Raw genomic sequence first — 14,800 nt, forward strand, 5'->3', positions numbered from 1 at the left:
GCTCCAGAAGGAACGCTTCCCATTTAACCTCTTCCATTGCCTCCATTTGCAAAGCAGATTAAACATTGCAGAGTTACAAGATACAATTATGCAGAACGAGTTATGATGCCAAGGACAGCATATTCACCTTTGTAGCTTGATCAATATTACTCATCAATAGCAAAGCAGACCCAACCAGGGAGCTGCCTCTGCACTGTGGAACTGCCCATAGCAGTGCTCCTGTCGCCTTGTGCCTCATTAAGCACACAGAGGATCTGGCAGGGGCTGGCAATTAGATACAGGGTGTTCAACTGCTCAGATTCTGTGCAGATTCCACACAGATTACCTCCAAGACACAATCCATTGATCAGAGGTGTGTTCTCAGGCTCCACACTTAATTACACTCCCTGCTGATGGATGAACAGCAAAGCCATCTCTGTGAAAATACACTGGTAGCAGAATGCCAAGCAACACGATCCTAAACAAAGACAAAAGGGGCTGGGAAGGATTTCAGAGCTTTCAAGGTTAAAGCTGCCTACAGAACATACTGGGATCGGCACAGGAGACAGACGTGGCCTGAGTGAAGGGCCAGCTCAGCCACACTCCCAGCCCTGGGGAGTCTGCCCACTTGCAGGACTGGGATTATACAACCCTGGGAGGCAGCCAGGCGTGCTGGGAAGGATGCTGGAGTCTGGAGTCCCCACTGCACTTAGGCTCTCAGCTACGTTCTCATGTCCAGACTTGCCCACTGCACTCTCGGTGTACAAAGAAAAATGCACACAGAGACTGAGGCCCAGATCGGGAGGCAAAAGGCAGCTCACATCCAAAGCCTTGCTCCAATGGTCTGTGTCAGCAGAAGAAACCCCAGCTGAGGCTGCTCTCAAATACCACAACAAGTTCTCTGGAGCCTACCCAACATCTCAGCAAAGTACCAGCAATATGGACACAGAACACAAGCTGGATGTCACTGTGCTTCACCTCCTCTGGAGCCTGCTAGGCAACCCAGGGTAGACAAAGCCCTGCCAACTGCTCCAGCCTCCAACTATTTCTTTTGCTAGCTCGGGCAAGCACCTTCCTATTTCCCTGCCAGCCTTCACTTGTCCTGCCATCCAAGGCCACTGGAGATAAGATCAAAACACCACTGCACTTCAAGATGCAAACAGGGTGCCTGGCCCCTTCTAAGAGCCCCAGAGCATAAAGGAGTTCAGGGCTGTTAAAATGAAATGGCTGTTAGAATCCACCTGCGAAAGAGAATTCTTGGGCACAAAGAGAAACATCCCCACGACTGCTGTTGGCTGCTGAGTCCTGTGGCTTGGCACAGCAGCCAGCTGTGAGTCCCGGTGGCAACACCTCCCACCCCAGCCTGCTCATCCCACCAGAGTAAAGAGAAATCTTCAGTAAAATGCCTTCTCTGCAAGTTTTAACCAAACGTGCAGAGCCACACCAGCAGGAGGGACTGCCACTGGTGTTTCAGCTCAGCTTGCCATCGCACACAGTGGTTATCTGGCAGATGTGCCTAGCCCAACATGCTCCTGCTGCACTTACCTTTGAGAACACTGAGGACTGCAGCACTGCTGTAGCGTTTTCGGGCGGCATTGGTTGCCACGCAGTGGTAAGTCCCAGCATCACTCTCCTGCACATCCACGATTTGGAGGACACCATTTGGAAGAGTTATAAACCTGAGTGACCAAAAGGGAGAGTGTGAGACAGGCTATGTCTTACCTGAGCTACTCATCAACTCAAAGCCCCCTTATCCCTTCCTTTTACCCTGCAAATGTATCATGTGCAGGTCCTGGTACCCACAGAGAATGGGACCAAGACACCTTTGAGCAACCCAACTGATGGTCCTTAAAAAGCAGCAGCAGGTACAGACCAATCTGTCACCATGGAGTCTTCACAACACTGGATCTGCTTTTGGGAGACCAGACTAACTCAGCTTGGCTGATACAAACTGTATAGTACAAAACAGCTACATACACACATGCACATTTCTACGTACAGATCTGTAGATGACTCCAAGTGTCTCTGCACACACTACAGCCAGTTTCACCACTTGCTTTTCACAAAGGTTTGGTAACCAGATTAAAAACCCACTGCAGAGAAGTCTGAACATCATCATTTCCCTGCTGCACCTCAAGTACATACACAGCTGCACCTCCACAGCCCAAAGCAGCCAGGACACAGCCACCTGAAGCTGCACCATTCCTGGGTTGTGTGGTTCCTTCTGCTCTTCCACGAGTTTCTGGCTTTCACAAGCTGACAACCTTAGAGCTGGGCATTCAGCATCCCCCTCGTTTGCCCATGGGGTGCTACTGGGCAACACTTCCATGGAGCAAAATGGCTACATGGCTCTCAACGTGAACACAATTCCTTGCTGCATTATACTGAACAAAGCAGATGATTAGCAATTAGCATAAAAGTAGGAGCTGGCTGTCAGCATCTCCATTTTCTGCCTGGATTCCTAGATGGCAGCCTCTTTATTCTTGAATGCAAGGCGCAAAGCCTACGTGATCCTATTTAATTATATATGAGATCCATTTTTAATTGCATGCCTTTATAAACAGAGCTGCCGAGCTTTGACAGGCAGCTCTGGGTTATCAGTCTTCATTACGAAGAGGACATATTCAAAGGCAATTGTTAAGGGGAGGGATAGCAGCTATTCCATGGAAACAGCACAAAGACAAGCTATAACCACCAGCACAAGTCCTTCCATCCACAGAGATGTCAGGAAGTGAACCTGGTAAGTAAAACTGTGGTGCTTTGCAGCTGGAGTGCCACCAGCAAGGGTCAAGAAGCCAGGAGGACCTTAAGATATCACTCACCCTGTATTCAAGCCATGGTCACCAACAGCACTCCTGCTCCTGCAGACATTTAGCCGCAATCTCCAAGAGTGGAAAACCCTCCCCTGCCCTAAGCTGTTCCAAACATCCCTGCTGCAAAAGTCTTAGGCTGAGAATGTTGGGGCTGTTCAGTCTGGAGAAGAGAAGGCTGCGTGGAGACCTCATAGCAGCCTTCCAGTATCTGAAGGGGGCCTATAGGGATGCTGGGGAGGGACTCTTCATTAGGGACTGTGGTGACAGGACAAGGGGTAACGGGTTAAAACTTAAACAGGGGAAGTTTAGGTTGGATATAAGGAGGAAATTCTTATAGGGAGAACAGGAGGCTGTGAATGCTCCATCCCTGGCAGTGTTCAAGGCCAGGTTGGACGAGGCCTTGGGTGACATGCTTTAGTGTGAGATGTCCCTGCCCATGGCAGGGGGGGTGGAACTGGATGACCTTAAGGTCCTTTCCAACCCTAACGATTCTATGATTCTATGATCCTATCCTGGGCCTCAGTTGCTGCAGTCTGAGCTCATCACTTCTTGATGAAGAAACAGAAGAGCTGACAGAGCTCCTCCAGTCACCACACTGGCACAATCGCCGCCTGATTCATGCACACTCACTTGCTGAAGCTCCCCACGTACAAAAGGGCAACTGCCCCACATCCCCAAAGCCATGCTGCTCCTACTTCCACAGGCTTTCTTCAGCCTCAAGCTTCAGAGGCCTCAGAGGAGGTGGTGCACAGAAAGCCCCCATCAGGATGCCTCATCAGGACTCCGGAGAAAGACAACAAATATTTGCATCCTCTCAGCTCCGCGGAGGCAAAGCCTCCCACTGCGATAATATTTATTTTAGTCATGCATCTGCTATTTGAGGCTGTAATTAATGGCAACACGTTTCAAACACTAGGCAAGGCTTCTCCCAGCCACAAAAAGACACTCCAATTACGGATCACAGACTCACTGAGGCTGCGAAGGACCTCTGAGAAATGGCTGCGGTCTTCCCCCTCTCTGAGCAGGGGTGCTTAGACCAGGCTGCTCGGGACCATGTCCGTGGAGAGGCTCAGCCAATGCACCCTGCTTGTCTTCAGGGCAGAAACCAAGCCACTGCGTTCCTAAAGAGAGCAGGAGCTGGAGGCAAAGGGGAGTGAGTGGGGAGGTGATCAACACCTAAGCTCAAGATGGTCCCTTTGGCAAGGCCGCCAGTAGAGAGATGCACTTAATGCAATATGTCCTGTTGGGAAAGCATGAGAGAGGTGAGACTTGCTCTCCCAGGGAAGTAAGGAGGGAAGAAAGGCAGGATTTCTCTATCCACAATCTCTCCCAGCTGCTCACAAAGCCTCCAGCTCTTCAGGCTCCCAGAAGCCCTGAACTAGAAGCCTCCAGGCAGCCTGCAAGGGCATTTTGCTCCATCCCCAGGCTCTCTGCAGGGAAGCTAAGTTTGCCTGATGACTCAGAGGCAGGGGGCTGGAAATAAATGAGCTTTAAGGTCCCTTACAACCCAAACCATTCTGTGACTCTAGGATTCTATGATTATCAGGGCAGTGCTCAAGAACCGTAATCAAGCACTGCTGCTTTGTACCCAAACCCTGCAACCCTACAGCTCAGCGTGCTAGACTAGGTGTACAGCAGAGAATATTCCAGCATTAACGGTTCCATTCCCTCTCTTTTCTCTTCGATTCTCCCTGTATGTGAATGTGAGCCACGTTAAGGCACTCCTGACACATGACAGAAGCAAACTCTCCACACTGATAAACCCCTCCCTTAGCCAAAATGTGGAAAAGATGCTGTGATTGCAGGCCATGCAATCTGTAGGGTATGTACTGATGTGCAGACCTCCAAAGACCTCCAGTTCCTAGCAAGTACTTGGCTCTAGAGAAAACAAACAGCAATTTGGAGCCTGGCGTGAAACCCAGCCAGCACCTACAACAGAGAAGAGATTACGCCAAGAGATGTAGCACACACCCCAAAGCAACTGCAATCTAGAGAAATCCTGCAAGCCGCTTCTCAGCAGCTGCTGCAGATCTAAACCCATGGGTTTAGAAGTATTTCAGAGCCAGAATCACAAAATACTCCTGTGCCTTACTCCCATGTGGAAGTTAGAACTCCAGCAGGGCAGGAAAGGTGTTCTGAAAACATCAATAAGCACTCCCCTACCCTTTGGGTTATCTATTTTTTAAGCTCAGCCTTCAGCACCTTTGAGGTGGCACCATGCTAGAACCTGCACCCAAAGGCAAAGGCTGAAGACAGTGCCCAAAGGTAAGTTCAACACAAAAAGGAAAAAGAGAAAGAAAGAAGGAAAAGCAATGTAATTTTGCCATGATTATTCTATCCCTCTTAAAAGAAATCATAAACATTGATGTAGTAGCATTATCTCAAGGGTTTTATCTACAGCCCCAGAGCCTGATTTTGTACATACACCTAACCATGCTATTGTGGAATACGAAATCATCATCCTGACGCCTACCTAGCCAAATGATTGCATTTTCACAGGCTCATCAGAAGCGTGCACAGGAGGGAGTCCACAGTAATCAGGCTGGCCCAAGCTCTGGTCCTCAGGCATGATGCAGTAAGGATAACACAGAGCTCTGGTTGGCAGCCAACATTTCCTGGAATTCACTTAATTCCTTCGAAAGCCGGTTATATTAAATCCAACAACAACAACTAGACAACAACAAAAAAGCAAATCCTTCTGAAAAAAAGCATATTAGCTAAAACATGATTTAAAAAGCAAGATCTGCAGCCAGAGATTATGCTCTGGCTTTTACAAGGAAAACAATTTTCAGGCTGCCCGTGTTGAAGGCAATCTCCGAGCAAGTAATTTCACAACATCCATCGAGCTGTCTCATTAAAAAGTCATTGCCCTATTTATGGCACACTTCCCTCTGCAATCCCTTCCTTGCTGGTTTTCCTCTCCTTTTTTTATTAATTAATTTTCTTCTCATTGCAAAGCAACAGCCTCCTATAAACCTTCAGATGCTCCACTTCAGATTCCGGGATATAACCTTATAGAAACAGGCAGTGCTGCAGAATTGTTCCTAAACTTTACCTCACCTCTCCTTTCCTCCCTCTTGGCTTAATGTCCCTGGGAGGGAATCAGCTCCTTCTGCAGATGAGAAAATGAGTTTTTAAGAACTAAAGGACAATGCAGTCACTGATTCCCTGCAGGAGGGATGTCTACAAAGCAGCTAACAGCCCACTAATGGCTTATCATCTCATGCCTGTAACCGACTTTGATTAAGGAAAAGGTATCATGCTGCAGGTCTCTTTTCTCCCCCAAAAAGGAAATTCAGGGTCTTTCACCAGATGATCTATAAACATGGGAATAAAACAAATGGGAAGACTTCCCAGGTTCCTGAGCACACACAGTGCTCTGCAAGAATCATTAACCCTGAGAAAAACTTGTGCAGGAAAAGAGTGAAGAAAACAACTGTCTCTATTACCACAGCCAAAATGAATCAAAACCCACATCATGGAGCCCTGCTGGGTGTACCCAGTACCCCCAGTGCTGTTTCCCCCCCATTTAGCTGGAGAAGTATTCCTCAAACCAGGACCCAATCACCTGAAGACTACTACCTGACTTCACACAAAGGGACGAGCCAAAGGCACCCCATGCCATGGTCTGCTGTGCCCTGTTCCACACACACACAGGCCTTTGCAGGGTGCAGGTTTTGTGCTGTAAGAACTGGCACCATTTCAAGTTTCTCTATTCACTTTTAAGCTGCTCTCTGCCCTTCTGCAGACTCCTCTTGGTTTCCCTCCAACGCTCTGCATGGGGAGTAAATGTAAACTGAGCTGAAGTTGTGCATCTTTGCATACAAGACCTTCCAGGCCACTGCAGAACTGAGGCTCCAGTCTCTATTACTTCATTTATCAGCCAATTTCATTTCCTTGAAACTATCTTTTCATAGAATCATAGAATAGTTAGGGTTGGAAAGGACCTTAAGATCACCTAGTTCCAGCACTTGTTTCATCATGGCAAAGGCTCCAGCACAAGAGATCAGTAATAAAAAAGGGCTTGGTTATCTCTTTTTTTCCTCCTTTCTTTTTCTTTATATCTTTTTTTGGGTGACTTAGATGTTCAGTTAATTTTATCAAGGTGCTTTACAGATCTGTTTGCATGAACACCTCCTCTTTCCTCACCGGATTATCAGGACAAAACCTGTTCTACCATCTCTCCATTCTCCCTTGGTCAGGTTTTGGTTTGCCCTTTTCCAAGCTGACCCAGGAAAGCACTGAGGGAATCACCTGGGCTCTGCTGGAACAGCTTCATGGTCCTTCTCCCACGTGATGACTGGGGGAGGCAGTCCTTCGATGCGACACTCAAACCGGGCCATGCCATTTTCTTGCACTGTCTGGGACTCCGGCTGTTGGAAAAAGCGTGATAATGCTGGGGAAAGAAGAAGGAAAAGGAAGTTAATAACTGGGTGTTTCTGCTGAGGAACGTAAGCCTGTGATGAAGCCTGAGTTAAGAGAAAGGCTTCCCTCTCCTGAAGACAGCCTGACATGTAACTCCTCACCTTCCTGTGCCCTACAGACCCTCAGCAGTCCTAACAACAGTAACTGAAAGGTTTCAGTGTGCAAATTTGCTTCTTGCCTCATTTTCTCCTTTAGGGTAACTCTGAGACAAAAGACAGTTTCAGCAGCTATCTTCCCAAATTGCTTCCTCTTCTGTTCACTTGCTCCATTAGGGAAGGACACATAGAATGCGAAAAAGAAGGGAAATGCCACAACCCTGAGAGATCAGAGTTTCCTTTTGCCTTGTAGCATTCCTGCAGCCACAGGAAATTGAAACAAGGCAAAAGGAAGAACAAAGCCAGATGTCAAGTTACTTATACTGTGGGCAGTTGTTTTGTATAAGTAACAACTGCACACAGGCTGGCAGTGCTGGGGACTAAGGGAAGAGAGCATAAAGGCCATGATCCTCCTTCTCCACAGTGAACAGCTTTGCCTGCAAAAACCAACTTCGTCCTACTCAAGCAGATGAGATGCAGCCAAGGGGATGCAGGCACAGACACCTTGCTAAGAGGAGGATGGATTTCATACATGCTGGGCACAGCTCGCCAAGGCTCCCCCCACTTAAATGCCCCTTTCTATGCTAGAGAGGCTGAATTTGCTTTGGAGACAAAGCACTAAGGTTTGTGATTGCTCTTGGACAGCACTCTTCCCATCCTTCATACACAGCATCTCATCTTCCTCCCTTCCATGCACACCGCAAACCCCAGCAGAGCAGGAGTCCTCCCCCTGGGGCTGCGGCATCTGTCCTATCACAGCATAACCTGAAGGCATCTCAGTCACAGTGGAGCTTTGAATATGCATGCAGGCTCCTGGATGGGGGCAGAAGGCTTGTATTCTTCTCCACCAGAAGAACTGGCTTCTGCTTCCTGCAGTCTCTGTTACACAGCCTTTGCTGTTAAACGTGCTCTGACACACAAATTCAGCCAGCAACGCCATGAGACAAGAGCCAGAAATCCTGATCGTGGCACAATAAACATCAATCCCAGCCAGCAAACAGGCTTGACTGCAGGGCCAAGCCCAGCACTGTGCTTCTAAGGACCCCGAGTGACCTTCTGGTCCTCCCACCACCGCTTCCCAAGCACATCCATCACTGCTTTGGATTTTATAGGACTCCAAAAGTGAAGCTTTCTTTGCGCTGCACACACACTCACTGTACTGAAGTGTCAGCTTGAGCAAGTATGCACGGCTCTGAAAATTAAGTGCTTTTTCATGACCCATTGTAACCTCGCCTGGCATTAGTGGTTTTCTTTAATTCAAATGGTTAGCACATGTTTAAAACAACTCATTGCTCTCCGCAGCAGCTACAGATCGAGTTCTCCCACCAGCTGTCCACCAAGTCTCATTTTTCAATTCAATTCAATCCAAATGGCAATGAAAAATGTTTTCCTGGAAAAATTCAGAAAAGACATTAATATGGAAGGGCCCCAGTTCAGGCAACTGCTTCAGTACCTTCAAATACACACTGCAGACCACTCTAACAGAGTCATTTCTACAGATTACAAGATCTTTCAAGCTCATGTTAATAAAACTTGCTGAATCCAAGTGCTTAGAAGAGAATCCATCAAGTGCCAGCACACGTCCAGGACAGCACCATCAAAACAACCTTTCCCTGGCAGCAGAAATCCTTAATGCTCTTTCCTGTTATTCTCTTTTCATCCTACAAGTGTAAATGAGAATAGTCTGGCAGGCTCTGAAGGGTCACGTACCCGGAAAGGTCATGACAGGAGACAGAATCCTTCTAAAAAGATGCAGTCTGTAGCATGCGTTTCCTCTGCTTCATGTCAAGTCACTTGTCTCTCTTCTGTTCATTATTAAATGGAATCACCTAAGCTGATACAACCAAGTCCCAAAGTTTACAGCACCTTTAGAGCAGTCTCCAGAGAGGGGAGAACCAAAGTAGTACATGGTGGGCACAAACAGCAACCCCACCATCAGCAACAGCAGCAAAGGGGCTCCATAAATCCCAATGGGCAGTTCCCCACTCTCTTTTCTCTCCCTCAGAGCTCCATGCTCCATACTGTACAGTTTGGTAGGAGGTGCAGGATGCTGAGAGACCGAGGCTTAACTGGGCACCTTTTGGCATAGAGTGCAGAGGCATACAAAAGGGGACGGTGCCTCACTGGCTTTACCTCCATCCAGCCCCATCTGCCTGCTGGCTGGGCTCTGGAATGGTTCTTCAAAAGCAAAGAGCCAAGAAATGCCCCCGTGACAGATCCGTCATTAGGATGTGAAGCAGCGCGACTGACCAGCGACCCTGATGAGGGAGCTCAGCATCCCTGTCACTCCAAACAGAGGCAGTCAGGAATAGCCACGCTTCCCCAGCAGAGCCAGCAAAGGCTGAGAGCTCAGTGGGGGCTGAAGACCCGACCCTGGCAATGCAGAGCAAACTGTGGTTTGTCTGTTAGTGCCTCCTTGTGATAACACCTGGGGTGGGATTCAGAGGCTGCTCAAGTCCAGGCAGATGATGTCAGGTGCTCTTCCTTTACCCAACAACGCTGTAATCCTGTCATAGGCGACCAGATTTTGTTCTCAGAAAGAAACATCAAACACAGTAAGAATGGTGTAAAGGTTTCTTTGATGCAGAACTGAACAAGAACCCTGGATCTCAGCACTGGCAAGGTCAGGCAGAGACAGACTTGCTGGCCAGGCTCATGGGTGCTCCAAAAGCATCCTCTGCATCAGGCTGGAGCTGAGATCACAGCATGCTGTGATCCCCTGTGTTCCTCCTCTCTCAGCACCTACAACGTGACCAAACCTAGGCTCAGAGCTGAGCTGCAAACAGCAGAGGAAGGAAGAGAATCAGCCAGAGCAAGGCAAGCCTGTTGTGGAAGGAGAGGATGGGAAAGCAGGTCCTGCTACTCTGACCCACTGCGCAGACATGCATGTGGGTCACAGTGAGCATAAGCCAGGGTCCAACACTCTGCTCACCCCAGGGCCACAGGGATCCTTAGGAGGGGCTGTTCTCCTCCCAGACACATGTTCTGATGGAAGGGAAGAGTGCAGAAGTGCTGCAAAGCAAATTTTCATGTAAGGAAGCAGGGGAAAAAGATGGTTGAAGGCAAAAGGGAAGCAAAGAAGACAGATACATACTCCACATGATTTTCAACTTCTCAGCCAGGGTTTAGCTTGCAAAGCCAATCCCAAGTCACAGAACACCTCCCAGCCCTGTTGCACTGATTATCCTGAACACCTTAATAGGCCACTCAGTAAAAATTACTCACTGCAGGTGAGAAGGTGAAGAGCATTACAGCAAATTGCCTTCAGCAACATGCCAAAGCCTTAGGCTCTGTGCCTTCAGGAATGAGCAAGCAGCTCCCACCCCACTGACACGTTAAACCCAGCTGGACCCAAGCCGTGTGTGCCAAGGCTTTTAGTTGGGAGCCCAGGGGTGGCTGCAGCATGGTGGAACACATCACCCTCCCCCTCTCCCAGCACACTGATCCGTACAGGAGGCCGTGAGCTTGGAAAGGCTGCCAGGCAGCAACACTACACCCCAGGCAGAAAATGTAGTCTATGCAAGGAATTCAGCCTTCTGAAACGGGCTGGCTGCTCTCTCCCACAGCGCTTTGCCCCCAGACTCTGCATGCTCATCCTCTTTGTACCTCTTGTAATTACTAGTAGGATGTTTCTAAGACGAGGGCAACATCAGCCCCCACTGGGATCACACACACTGCTGGCATCATCCGCCTCTGGACAGGTCATGGGCTTGAAGGGAAACACACACAGAAAGTCATGGGAGCGATTTGCCATGGCCCCACAGCGCGGTGGAGGCAGAGGCAGAGCAGTGCTGGGCCTGCAGGGCTGTATAGCAGCACAGGACCCGTGCTGCCCAGCTAATCCATACAGCACTTGCTCGTGCCTCCTCAGAGATGCCAGTTCCCCGCCTCCTCAAAACAGCATCTGAACATCCCACCTGTGGATGGTCCAGAGCCTTCATCTGCCAGAGGTTCTCCTGCCCAGCCTGGTTCTGCCTGCAATCACTGGCCCTCACTCACCTATGCATTTAATCCACAAAATAGCATGAAATCCATAAAACAAATCCAGTTTGCTTTCCTCAAACCCCAGACACACTGTTGGTCACGGAGAAGAGATGTTCTCCTTGTGGAGAGTGGATCCCAGAGCCCATGTGCATTGACTCCTGCTGTGGCCTGTCCCTGCAGGAGCAGAACACACCAAGGCTCTCCTGTACTCCTTGCCAGCAGCCACGCAAGGCAGCCCCGTTCCCTCCAGGCACAGCAAACGTCTTCCTCTGACAGCCACAATTACTGTAATTTTCCAGAACCTCCCTCGCACAAAATGTTTAAGCTAAATTAAGAGCTTTAACAAACCCTCACAAATGTAGTTATTAACAGGTAGAAAGCTACACCTTCCACAACTCAAATAACGCCCCTGGTATTTCCACGTGCGAGCACGCAGGGCTCAGAGAAACCCACAAACCTAAGTCAGCAGCCTCAGCAGCCGCTCACTTAACAGCTCACACCAAGAACCAGCACAGGGTGGCTCCTCACTTGCCACAGCCACTGCTGGCATGAGCTATGGATGGTGGACCACGGCACCTTCTTCTCCCCCCACCCAGGGGTCTGCTGGGAAGGCTGGATGAGAGCCACATGTTTATCCAGCAAAACATTAAGCTGAAGACCTGGGTCACGCTGGAAGGGGAAGGATGGAAGTCATCGGTGCCACAGCCCACACACATCATGCAGCCCCCATCACTCCAGCCTGTCTGCTCCAAACAGCTTCTCCCAGCATCCGGGCTCGCTGTTGCCTGGTGCACCCCCTCCCTCCACTGGGGAGCCAGCAGCCCATATAAAGAGGTGCTAGAGCTGCTCTCAGGGCTGTCAGGGAGGAGAAGCAGACTCCCACAAACCTGAAACACAGCAGATGACACTAACAGCACAGAAGCAGTGCTGAGAAAGGCAGGAAAAATGTGACACCCCCCGCATGCACCAGCAAACAAGGCAGGGACTGAGCATGGCATGAGGAGAGGAATTTATGCCCACCACCATCTTTCCTTAAGAAAAGCAGTGCCGGACTCGTCCACATCACCCAGCAGCAGCTTTAGCACCAACTGCAAAGGGAGGGGGCTGGGCCCTCAGCTGCCCTGCCACAGCATCCTGGTGACACCAAGCAGTGTGCTTATATGGGGCAAGTTAGTCATGAATCAATGAAGGTATAAAAAGCCAAAGGAGGTGACTTGGTAGTCCAAATATCCAGCACAGAATGCCCCACATCCCCAGATGGGATCCCCAGCCCAGAGAAGGAAACACTGCAGGTCAGAAGCAGGAGCTGATGGCAAGGATAACATATCCCACCTGCTGAACAGGTTTTCTTCCATTGCCCCCAGTTCAGCAGCGCCCAAGGCAATCAGCACAAAGAGTGACTCCAGTAAACAGCTTTGGATACTGTATTCAGCAGCAGGAGAAAAAAAAAACAGGCCTTTCCAATCCTCATTTGCAGCAGCTGAATGCTAATGCAGCGAGGGCTCCTGCCCAGCCCACAGAACAAATCGAAGTGAGATGCATTTCATTAATCAATTCCCTCGCTGCTCTCCATTCAGAAATGAGTGTGTTGTGTGAGGTGCATGTGTGTGCCACAGAAGCAGCACTTTAACTGCGCTGATGGTAATAAAAGGAGACATACGAGAAGCACAAGGAGAGAGTTCACCTGAAATGGTGAATACACTGCAAACTCTTAACACAAGTCACGTCTAAAAGGGAATATATCCTAATTCAGGGTGGCTGGGACTGGGGATAGAGCAGCCAAATAAATCCTCTTGGTTATACACCTTTTCTACTTCAGGTCTCCCATCTCCCCAAACATAGCTGTGTTCAGGATCCCCAACTCCATCTTCACAGCCCTCAGGGGTCCCTTCAAGTAATGAAATCCTGGAAGCAGCTATTTATCTGGCACTACAAACCACTGAAAGGAGGGAACAGGAGGGATGGGTGACCAGCAATCTGTGGGTGCTGCATGTTAAACATGATCTGGCAAAAGCTTCATCTGTCATCAGTAGTGCTGGTTTCTACAGCACCGTGCTCACAGACTGAAACACACACTTGGCCAAACACGGACCTGCCTGGGGTACCAGAGGCTAAACACATCACAGTGTAAAGCGTGTGGTAGGGCATCCACTCTGCATCTTCACCTGCCACAGCTCTGAGCAAGTACAAAAGCACCTCATCAACTTTTCCATAAGTCACTCTACTAGACAGAAGTATTACTGTATTTGCATGATTTACTAACCTCACCTGTTTGGTAGGTGAAGGAATCATGTATTGGCACACTCACACTTAAAACAGCTCCATTCCTGGGTACAAAGGAGTTTTATCCTTGAAGGCTGCACAGTTCAGATCCTGAAGAGCTGTTCTCAGAGATCAAAATGAGTCTGAATAGCCCTTTCTTTCATCTCTTCCATTATAAAGAGATATTAACCTCACAAGACAGGCCTGACAGACTCTTTGTCATGTAGACAGCTGTCTGTCTCTCCTAGTCTCAACTGTCCCAGCCTCCACCCTGCTCTTCACCATCTGGAGTTTCTTTGGGAGTTCAGAGGTTGGCACCATGCTGATACAGGGTACATTCTGCCTGTTGGGAAACCCAGTGGCACCCACTGCATTCACCAGCCACGGGGAGCTACGGCTGCTTGGCTCTGCCCTAGTCTCAGCCCTCCTTGCTCAGCATCAAACTCCCCAAAACCCCTTCACACTCCTCCCCAAGCTGCGCTGACTGTTCACCAGGGAACCCAGAAGAGACTAAGGGTGACCTGCAGGCAGCTAAGCTGATGTGCATGGCTAAAGCCAGTCCTTCCAGCTGTTCCCACACAAGCAATGCAGGTGCATTCCTGCACACACCATCCAGAGGTACCTGAATGAAGAAAAAAGGCAACGGGTGCTTCCTCCCAGCCACCTCCCCATCACCAAGCCCCTTAGCATCAGATAGTGCTCACTTTATCTCAGACTCTGTGGGAGGCAGATGGTCTATACAGATACCAGGAGGGGGCAAAAGAAAACCAACAAAAAACCCCAGCACTTACTTGAAAATCTGACTGCAGCCGTTTGACTGGTGACAGCCCCGAGGGAGCTCTGAGACACACAGGAGTAATTACCCTCAACACCAGTCTTCTCAGGGTATTTACTGTCCTTCGCCGCACCCTGGGATGAAATGAAGAGTGATCCATTCGGAAGCACCTGCAGATGTTCCTGCTCCACTAATGGAAACCCATTCTTCTTCCATGTGATATTGATCACCTGCTCTGTAGGGGCCAGGTTACAGTCCAAAACCACGACTTGGTTCGGCTCCAGAATCACCTTTGCAGGACCAGCACTACAGCTCAGCTCCAGAGAATCCCCTTCCAACAGCCTCCCTGCAAAGACAAGACAGTGTTACAGTACAGGTCGCTTTCCTTGATGAATCACATCCCAGTTTCCAGTTTTACAGTGAGGGAAGCATGGTTCTCCAGGGGTATGGATGGAGATAACCAGTGA

At 49.3% G+C, this 14,800-nt stretch overlaps 1 protein-coding gene across 3 annotated transcripts in view; it reads right to left on the reverse strand.

The window, feature by feature from the left end:
* IGDCC4 (immunoglobulin superfamily DCC subclass member 4) overlaps window positions 1-14,800 on the reverse strand; it is an 89,171-nt gene that overhangs the window by 43,685 nt on the left and 30,686 nt on the right. For 2 of the 3 annotated variants that reach the window (XM_062601717.1, XM_062601718.1), the window contains exons 2-4: window positions 14,350-14,679; window positions 7,047-7,188; window positions 1,525-1,658 (exon numbers count right to left, since the gene is read on the reverse strand). In XM_062601717.1, coding sequence (XP_062457701.1) covers window positions 1,525-1,658; window positions 7,047-7,188; window positions 14,350-14,679 — 606 coding nt within the window. The remainder of the gene's footprint in view (window positions 1-1,524; window positions 1,659-7,046; window positions 7,189-14,349; window positions 14,680-14,800) is intronic. The other variant, XM_062601719.1, reaches the window with a different exon arrangement.

The sequence above is a fragment of the Pezoporus occidentalis genome, unplaced genomic scaffold (genome assembly GCF_034315485.1).
Source record: "Pezoporus occidentalis ecotype Australia unplaced genomic scaffold, CSIRO_AGI_Poc_V1 ctg72, whole genome shotgun sequence".
Taxonomy (NCBI): domain Eukaryota; kingdom Metazoa; phylum Chordata; class Aves; order Psittaciformes; family Psittacidae; genus Pezoporus; species Pezoporus occidentalis.